General features: G+C 39.4%; 1 protein-coding gene across 1 annotated transcript; it reads right to left on the bottom strand.

Moving 5' to 3' along the window:
- Positions 1-5,384: 5,384 nt before the first annotated feature.
- SSTR4 (somatostatin receptor 4) lies at positions 5,385-6,569 on the bottom strand. Its single transcript, XM_044660744.1, has one exon. It carries the CDS (start codon positions 6,567-6,569, stop codon positions 5,385-5,387), a length of 1,185 nt encoding a protein of 394 aa, XP_044516679.1.
- Positions 6,570-10,323: the final 3,754 nt, after the last annotated feature.

The raw sequence follows: 10,323 nt of genomic DNA, 5'->3' as shown, positions 1-10,323 counted from the left end.
TAAGAATGGAAAGAAGCAATTATCTCCTAAGTAAGTAGAACAGGGATAGTGATTCAACCTGAATCAAGATGGTTCTCAAACTGGTTGAAAAGTGAAAGAAAAGCTGATTAACCAATTGTTTGTTCCCTCAATTTCCCCCAAATAGTAAATAGTGATACTGTCTGTACACAAGGTGGAATCTTTTTTCTTTTCTGTTGAAGGCTATTGATTTAGAGGAGGAGGAGGAAACAATCAAGGACATGTATAAATAAATTGCAATTTAAGGTTTTAAAATATATGTATATATGTACATATATTGTACTTATACACACATAACATGTGCATGCCTGTTTGTTTTTAGAAAGAGGAATATGAAATACTCTACTTGTCAATTAAAAAAATAAATGAATGGGGAGCACTGAGATATATTCAATGAATCCAGCCAATATATATTCTAAATCCTACCTTAGTGTCATGCTAATAGGCACTTGAAGGAGGGAGAGAAAGAAAGGAAAAGAGAAAGTCAGTAAGAGAGGAAAAATAAGGAGTTATAAGAAAGAGAAATGAGATGGATGAGTTGAAAGCCATAGAGGTGGGAGAAACATAATTTTAAAAGAGAGAGAGGTGTCAAGAGAGGAAAACTGGGAGAAAGAAAAAGACTTTAGAGGAAGAGACAAAGTAGACTGCCATTTTTCTGACTGCTCTCCTTTTTTGCAGATGCTCTAAAAGTTCATATTGATACTACCATTTTTATCACTCTAGATTCAAGCGAGATCTTCCTCTAAACAAATGCAAGTTAAGATGTGGACCAAACTAACAAATATGGAACATAGTACTGATGAAGTAGAACTTTTTCCTTCTCACTTCCAGTATAGCTCCCAATACCATACATGTATGTAAAGATACATACTACATACACAAAAACATGAACACACAAACAATGAACACAAATCTTTGAGCTGCTGGATCAGTCACTCTTCTGAGAGAGAAAAAAAAGAAGTAGGACTTCAGAGCCAGAGTGGAGACACTCAAAACTTCATAGATAACCTAATAGTCATGATTTCTTCACTTTCTTTTGTGATTGCAACTCTGAGACACTTGCAACAAGGGTTTTCTATCTATGTAAAAACAGGGTTACATAATTATTTTTTTAATTCAGGGCATTTAAATATTAAATATTGAGGCATTATTTTTTGCCTCTTATACTCCTAAACTTACTTGAAGATACTTAGTGGTATTAACTTAACTAGAGAGTTCTCTAACTCCCTGCTTCCCTTTGAGTGTTCCTACCTATGTTAAAATGTTTCTACTCCCTGTGAAGTCCCAAGGAAGTTGTGTTGTTGTTTAACTATTTAGAGCAGACAGGTGGATACAGAAAATTTAAAACCCAGCAAAATAAAAATGGCTTCACAAAGGTGATGACTAAAAGGTTTGTCATGTTCATGTTTGAACTGATTCTGAGTTATGATGCCTCACAAATTTGAAACAGTTACAAAATTGGAGGAAAAAATACCTACTTCCAAAGATTCACATGATTTCCTGGCAGAACCAAACCTAGTATTACAAATTCATTTCTAACAAGCAATGAATAAAATGTTAAAATCTGTAAGTTCTTTGGTTTATTCTCTATTATCAAAGCTAGTCAGTATTAAAAAAAAAACAGACAAATACTGTGTTTTATAGTCAATCAAATCCAAAATCTTTTTCTTATGAAAAGAAGCAGCAGACTGTTAACTTTGGATTTTGGCAGCTGAGGATGTGTTACCAATATTCTTGGCTCATTCCTGGTTATGTCTTATCAGAGAAAGAAAATTGCAGAGTGTGTGTCATGGGGGAGATTTGAACTCCTGGAAAGTGTTCTGAGATATGAGGCTAAAGGCAGTGTCCCCACCCAAGCCATGGCAAGGGTCCAGCATCCTTCTCTAATCTCCAACCATTGGCATGACTTAACCCCTTCACCCGAAGGCTATTTATCTTTTTTTCCCCCTTTGCAAATGTCTGTCATTTAAATAACACCTCCCACAGCCTCATCCTGTGATGCCATGGCTACAGGAGGTCAATAAATACCAGTGACTTACTTCCAGTTTCCTGAGATCACATGTTTCTGGAAAGGGAGGAAAGAGCACTGAACCAGAGATTAGGAGAGTGGGGTACAAGTTTCAACTTGGCCCTGCTTCCCTGTGCGAGCTTTTTCAAGACTCTTTGCCTTAGCTTCCTCATCTTTAAAATAAAGGGGCTGGATTAGAGGATGTCTCAGGAATCTTCTAGCTCCAAAATGACTTTTGCTATCAATATAGTCAGAGGCAGAATGGTAGTGTGGAAAGCGACACAGCAGGTCAGGAAGACTTAGATTCAAGCTCTCCCTCTTCACATACTAGGTGTCTGATTAAATCACTTAATCTCCCAGTTTTCCCAGTCAACACTTTAAAATGATAAATAATTTTTCTCTTTTTGTGGAGAGAGTTTCCCACTGTGAGTTCATTACACCAATGCAACTACAGGTCTCTGTCCTCTCTACTTCCAGAGATTTACTAGCAAATGATTTATTTTCAAGACTGGTATATGATAAAGTATATCAGACTATGGGTTATTGGGGTGGGAGGGAGAGGTGGGAACAGGGTGGTTGGGTAATGGTTTGACAATTGGCAACTTGCTTGTTTTCCTCAGATTTCTTTTAACACTCCTCTGGAGGAAGTTGGCCTTTAGCATTTTGAAACCTAGCTTGATGTAGAGAAGGGTGTGTGGGTGAGGTGATGTGGGAGAAAAGGAATGGTTCATTTCTTCACAGATAAAACTATAGACTATACTACCTAAAAGTGATCTTCGATATCCAAAGCTTTTATTTTTATAGAAGAGGAACTGAGGTTCACAGTTGTGAGATTACTTTCCCAAAGACACAAAGAAAGATCTGCAAATAACTGAGAGCTGATTTGGGAGAATGTGTCCAAACTAGGCAAGCTTGGGTGCAAACTTTCTGTAAATAACTCTTGTGAATGAAAAGAACTCACATTTATGTAGGATTTTAAGATTTTTAAAGGGATTAAGACTTACAACTAGAGTCAAGGAGAGTCTTATTGTCAAAATACAGTCAAAAATTAGACAACTTATTCACTTAATTCTGGCAAAAATTCTTCTTTGTCTCATACTAATCAAGGATTTATTTGTATCTCACTCCACTGTGCTAAAGGAGCAGTGACTTGGGAATGGAAATGCTGGTTCCTTGAGGGCAGGAGCTCTGGCATTGAGAGAGAGAGAGAGAGAGAGAGAGAGAGAGAGAGAGAGAGACAGAGACAGAGACAGAGACACAGAGACATAGAGACACAGAGACATAGAGACACAGAGACATAGAGACACAGAGAGACACAGAGACACAGAGAGACAGAGAGACAGAGAATTAAATTTTCCTGTCCTTGGTGCTGAGCATAATACTTTTTCATAGAATAGAACTTATACATATATGTTGAAATAGACTAAAATAATGCATTCTTAGTTCTGTCATTGTTTAATGGCAGAGAATATAACAACCTCACTTGAGTTCCCCTGTTCCCATGGAGATCATCTGATGTCGTTACCTGCCTCAAGAATAGTGACATCTTTTAAGTTTATGCCAGACTCAGGTTGGAAGGTATAAGTATTAGAGTTGAATTTTACTTCCAAGGGACTCACACTTCCACTGAAATCCCAAGTACAAGCCAAGCTATGGTGCCTTTAAATTTTAATGCATGTCCAAGAAAAGGCAGTGAAGTATGCTGAAAAGAGCTCTGGATTTGGGGTCATGGGACCTGGATTCAAATTCATACCTAACACTTCATAGAGGTATGAACTTGGGGAAGTACCTTAATTTCTGCAACTATTTCCTCTTCTGTAAAATAAGGGGATGGTACTAGGTGACTCTTAAAACTCCTTATAGTTCCAAATCTTATATCCACCAAGGTCCCATCCTCTTCCCCATCTTTACTCCCCACAAGTATATATCACCATCCCCACATTGCTGGATATTTTGAACATGGAATCATTGCTTTCCCCTCCTTAAAATGAATCCCCCCACTACCATCCACCATGGACAGTAAGCATATTCAATAACAAATAACATTTTATTAGGACTTCTAAAATAGGGAACAATTATCAGAAATTACAATATCTTCTCTTGATTTGACTGAGCAGAAATGAAACTTTTCACAAATTGGCTGTTTCTATTGCAAGAACTGTCAGCCCTAATTTATCTAGCAAGAAAAAATTTATGTCTTTTTGGTTTTCTTAGACCTAAGGCTAGAGTCAAAGTTCTTTATGTAAATATTTTCTAAAGGTTTACTGAGCTCTGTACCCACCCCCACCAAAGCAAACAGACAAACAGCAAACAACCGAGCAAGAAAGTATAAACTTTCTTATGAACATACATTTACATCCTTTCTTAAAAATAATTACTTTTTCTATTTTAATTGTTCCTTCCCATTCCCATTGCTATTCTTTTAGCAGTAGTACAAATATATACCTCAAAAATATGGCCAGTTCCCACACTAAAGGGGCAATGGTAAATAAATAATGGCACAAGAGCCAGGTGAGATTTTATCCTCTCTATTGTTTTTATTATTGCCTAACTCAATGCTTTACATCAAGCTCCACAATACATGTCTTCAAAATTGGTTCTACTCACAAAGAACCTGTTATTGACCTGGAGTGATACCGATGTCACTTATGATATGACTATATGTCAAGGCTAGAGGCAAACAAGAGAGCATGTTAGACTATTGTAAATAAATATTACTTGGTAACAGAGGAAAAGCAAAGGGACCTTCTGAGATATTGGATTCTTTTTTTTCCCTCTGCACACAGTTCATACTGTACCCAAATTACAATAAGAAAGACATAGCCCATAGAAAAGGAAAGAGTTTCTTTTTTTTTAGGACAGAATCTGGAGTCAGGTTCCTTCCTGACTCCTGACTGTCTTTTCTATTCTTTCTAAAGGAAAGTTGGAGAAACAAGTCACAAATACAACACTCCCTTATTTCCCCATTATCCCATCCCTCCCCAATAAAAATGCAAAAATCAAAATAAAACAAACTCCAAGGGTTCAGGAATGCTAATCACCATGGTCCATGCATTGAGTGAATCCTACCCCACTGGAGATGTCCTTTAGTAAACTGTGGTTCTAGGGAGAAGAAAGGGTCTCAGCAGGGTTCAGGGTTCCTTTAGGATAATACATAAGCAAGTCCATCTAGAAAGGAGATGATGATCTTCTGGGAAAGGCTAGCCACTCCAGAAGTCCAAGGTTTTGAGGGATGTTCAAAGAGGAAGCAGTTTGATGGGAGATGATGAGGATGGCCTCTTTGAAAAGTGATGATTTCTGCATGATGAACTAGGACTGAAAGAGTAATAGGTGGGACCAGGAAGCAGAAGTTTGTTCTTTAGAAGGTGGTGGTCCTGGTAAGGGTGATGTGCTTGCCACAGGGCTCTGGATGCACAGGCTCCTGCTGGCAGGGCAGAGCTGGGCACATGCACCCACCCCCTTTGCTCTTGAGGGCTGTAGCATAGTAGTCCAATGGTTCTTCCTCAGCAGCAGAAGCAGCATCCAGGAGACAACAACGAAGGCAGAGCACTCTCTGGAAAGAACGCCGGAAGTTATCTGAGAGGAAGCCATATAGAATAGGATTTGCACAGCTGTTGGCATAACTGAGGATGAGTGACACGTGGTTAGCAGTGGCATCCAGGCTAGGCATAAAGAGGTTCAGCAGCTGTACCACATAGAAAGGCATCCAGCAAAGCACAAAGACAGCTACCACCATGAGCACCAACCTGGTGATCTTCTTTTCTGAACGGCGTCTCTGCTGCCAACCAGCCCTGAGGGCCACTGCTCGCATCTTGCCCACAATAAGCAGATAACAGAGGCCAATGGCTAGGACAGGAAGGAGGAAACCCAGGAGAAAGGTGTAGACCACAAAGACAGCAGACCAGGCTGGGTGAGGCCAGTGCAGGTTGCAGGCCACCGCCTGGCCCCCTCGAGTAGGCTTGGTATCTGCAAAGATGGTAATGGGCAGAGTGACCAGCAAGGATGCCAGCCACACTCCTCCATTGATGAGCTTGGCCACACTGGGCCTTCGGTAGGTGGCAGCTCTCAGGGGGTGCACCACAGCAATATATCGGTCTACACTGAGCACTGTCAGGCAGAAGACACTGGTGAACATATTGAGGCCATCAACACTCAGCACAGTCCTGCAGAGGGCAGAGCCAAAGGGCCAGTGGCGTAGGGCAGCAGAGGAGGCTACAAAGGGCACACTGAGCATAAAGAGTTCATCAGCAATGGCCAGATTCAACAGGTAGATATTGGTGGCTGTCTTCATCTTAGCATATCGCAGAATGACAAAGATAACTAAGGCATTACCCACCAGCCCCACCAGACACACCAGTGCATAGATGGACTGTATTACTATCATTCCAGCCTCACCCCCTGCCCCGCTTCCTTCATCTTCCCCAACCATACTTCCTGGGGGGCGGCTGACATTGGGGGTCCTGGGCCAGTCGGTCCAAAATCCAATTATTCCTGTAGCTACGGCTTCCTCCACCCCAGGGGCTAGTGTCGCGGGGCCGCTCATGCTGGCAAACCGCCCATCAATGGGCAGACCGCGGGTGACAGAAGAGAACAATGAGGAGGAGATGAAGAGAAGAGAGATGCCGCAGGAGCCCCTGCTGTCGGCCAGATGTGAAGCTCTCAGCTGGGCAGTCAGGAAAGCGGGAGGAAAAAAGAACTGTGGCTTTGCCTGAGGCAGCAGTGGCGAAGGCTCCGGAGGCTGTTGCAGCTGGAGCAGATGTGTGCTTCTTGGCTGCCACTGGGTCTGCCTAAATAGCGAGTGGCTGTCACCCACTTAAAGCTGCTTCCAATCCCGAGCAGGCTCGCCTTTGATTTGCTTCACACATACCCACTGTTGCATGACAATATGCTCTCTCCCTCTGGCTCTTCTTTTTTTCTCTCTCGCACTGCCCTCCCACCCCCTTCCCTCCTTCCAGATTCTCTTTTCTCCCGTTTCCCACCCCCCCTCCTACTTTCTTCGTCTCTAAAGTCTCCAGAAGCAGCCCTCTCACTCTAGCTGTGTTCTTTGTTTCCATCAGAATACATCCAGAGGGAGAGGAATGAAAAAAGCAGGGCTTATTTATTTTTTGACTTAAAAAAATCATTTTGTCCACCTCAGCTCTTCTGAAGTCCCTTTTGGGACAATTTGGAGAGGAAAGGGACGATGGAAGGAAACGAATGTTGAGGAAGAGATGCGGTTGTCCTACATCCCAGAAGGATTTCTTTTCACGTTTCTTACTTCAAAGATACATAGACTCATTTGTGGCCTTAAGTCGCCTCCCTAACTCCCTGGAAGATGTGGACAGCTGGGAACAGGAGCTCAGTGCAGAGAGCAGCTAGGTCTAGATGGTGGTGTGAAGTAGATAAAGGAGAGAAGAAAAAGCCAAGTAATCCCAAACCCTGGACTGCCTCTCTTTCTCTCTCTCACTGTTTGCTAAATTCACGTGGGAGCTGTCCATGGCTCCTAAATCCTAAAATCAGCAGAGATACAGGTTAGGCAAGGATTACCGCCTTGAATCTCCAGCAACCTCTGGCATCCTAACCAATTCTCTACCGCCATCCGTTGGGGGTAAGAAGCATACTTCCTATAAGATTCTTGCTTTTAAAAACAAGGTGGAGTCCAAAATCTGGTCAGGGCTGGATAGTGAGGTGAGATCTGAGTTAAAGACCCAGATTTAGAAACTCAGGAAGGAGTTAGAATCTGACTTAAATTAGAAAAATGGGGAATATTTGTTCTCAAGGAGACCCCTCACTCCTCCAGAATTCTGTTTTTCACCAATGATACAATATGATCTTTTTTTTGGTAAACATTTTATTTTACTAATTACATGTTATAACAATTTTCCGCACAAATTTTCTGAAGTTATATGATCCAAATTGTTTCCTCCCTTCCCTTCCCCTTTCTTGGAAAAATGGTAAGCAATTTTATTTTAGTTACACATGCATTATCATGCAAAATGTATTTCCATATTGTTCATTTTTATAAGAGAATACTCATATAAAACCAAACCCCCAAAATAAAACCATAAATAAAGCAACATGAAAATAGTATTCTTTGATCTGCATCCATCCTCAACGGTTCTTTCTCTGGAAGTAGATAGCATTCTTTGTCACAAGTCCGTCAGAATTGTCTTGGATCATTGTATTGCTGAGAGTAGCTGTCTTTCACAGTAGATCATTACACAATGTTTCTGTTACTGTGTACAATGTTCTCCAGGTTCTGCTTATTTCATTCTGCAACAGCCCAAATAGGTCTTTCCAGTTCTTTCTGATATCGTATTCATCATTTCTTAAAACCCAGTAGTATTCTACCACCATCATATGCCACAACTTGTTCAGCCATTCCCCTATTGAGGGCCCTCAATTTCCAATTCCTTGCTACCACAAAAAGAGCCGCTTTAAATATTTTTGTACAAGTAGGTCCTCCCCTGCCTTTTACAAAATCTCTTGGGGATACAGCCCTAATAGTGGTATTACTGGGTCAAAATGTCTGCATTGTTTTATAGCCCTTTGGGCATATTTAAAAATTGCCCTCCAGAATAGTTGGATCAGTTCACAACCCCACCAACAATGCATTGGTGCTCCAATTTTGCCATATCTCCTCCAAAATTTATCACTTTATTTTTCTGTTATATTGGTCGATCTGATAAGTATGAAGTGGCATCTCAGAGTTGTTTTAAATAGCATTTCTCTAATCAAGAGTGATTTGGAACATTTTTTTTATGATTATTGAAAGTTTTTATTTCTTCATCTGAAAACTGCTTGTTCATCTCCTTTGACCATTTGTCAATTGGGGAATGGCTTGTATTCTTAAAAATCTGACTTAGTTCTCTATATGTTGGAAAAATTAGACCTTTATCAGAAAAAATTTGTTATAAAAAATTTCCCCAGTTTGTTGTTTCCCTTCTAATCTTGGTAAAATTGGTTTTGTTTGTACAAAAACTTTAAAATTTAATATTTTCAAAATTATTGATTTTACATTTTACATTTTCTATCTCTTGTTTGTTTGTAAATTCTTCCCTGTTCCATAGATCTAACAGGTAAAGTATTCTGTGTTCCCCTAATTTCCTTATATTATTCCTTATGTTTAAATCATATACCCATTTTGACCTTATCTTGGTATACTATAGGATATGAGATATTAGTCTATACCTAATTTCTGCCATTCTGTTTTTTTTTTTTTTTGGTTTTCCCAGCTGTTTCTGTCAAATAGTGAGTTCTTATCCCCAAAGCAAGGGTCTTTGGGTTTATCAAACACTAGATTGCTGAGGTCATTTACCCCTAATCTATTCCATTGATTTGCCCTTTTATTACTTAGCCAGTACCAGATAGTTTTGATGATTACTGCTTTATAGTAGAGTTTGAGATCTGATACTACTAGGTCACCATCCTTCACATTTTATTTTCATTCATTCCCTTGATATTATTGATCATTTCTTCTTCCAGATGAATTATTATTTTTTTCCAATTCTATAAAATAATTTTTGGGTATTTTGATTTGGTATGACACTAAGTAAATTAATTTAGGTGGAATTGTCATTTTTATTTTATTTGTTTAGACCAGTGATGGGCAAACTTTTTAAAAAGGGGGCCAAAGGAAAGGAAATGCTTATCTGTCAGTCTGTTTCTAAGGCAACTCTTTCAAAGTTTCATCATATTTTATCCTACTCATTGTATTCAGCAGATTAGGAATAATGTCCAGTGGCTGGATAGAAAATTTCAGGGGGCTGCATCTGGCCCACTGGCTGTAGTTTGCCCATCACTGATTTAGACTATCCATAATCAATTAATGTTTTTCTAATTGTTTAGATCTGACTTTGTGTGAAAAGTGTCTTGTAATTGTGTTCATACAACTCCTTTGTTTGTCTTGGCAAATAGATTCCCAAATATTTTATATTGTCTAGAATGGAATTTTTTTTCTCTATCTCTTGCCATTGGACTGTGTAAGTAATATATAGAAATGTTGTTGATTTTTGTGGGTTTATTTTGTATCTTGCAACTTTACTAAAGTTATTATTTCAACTAGTTTTTCAGGTGATTCTCTAGGATTCTCTAAGTATATCCTTGTATCATATGTAAAGAGTGATAGTTTGGTTTCCTTTTTCCCTACTTTAATCCTTCAATTTCTTTTTCTTCTCATTGCTAAAGATTGCATTTTAATACAATATTAAGTAATAGTGACAATAATGCATATTCTTGCTTCATTCCTGATTTTACTGGGAAGACTTCTAAGTTATCTCCATTGCCAGATGATTCTTTCTAATTGTTTCAGATAGCTA

The sequence above is a fragment of the Gracilinanus agilis genome, chromosome 2 (genome assembly GCF_016433145.1).
Source record: "Gracilinanus agilis isolate LMUSP501 chromosome 2, AgileGrace, whole genome shotgun sequence".
Lineage (NCBI taxonomy): Eukaryota > Metazoa > Chordata > Mammalia > Didelphimorphia > Didelphidae > Gracilinanus > Gracilinanus agilis.
The sequence above is the reverse complement of the archived record's forward strand: the minus strand, read 5'-3'. Positions and strand labels throughout refer to the sequence as shown.

Excerpts from the sequence above, each read along its gene's own strand:
- SSTR4 (XM_044660744.1), bottom strand. The coding sequence starts at position 6,569 with ATGAGCGGCCCCGCGACACTAGCCCCTGGGGTGGAGGAAGCCGTAGCT.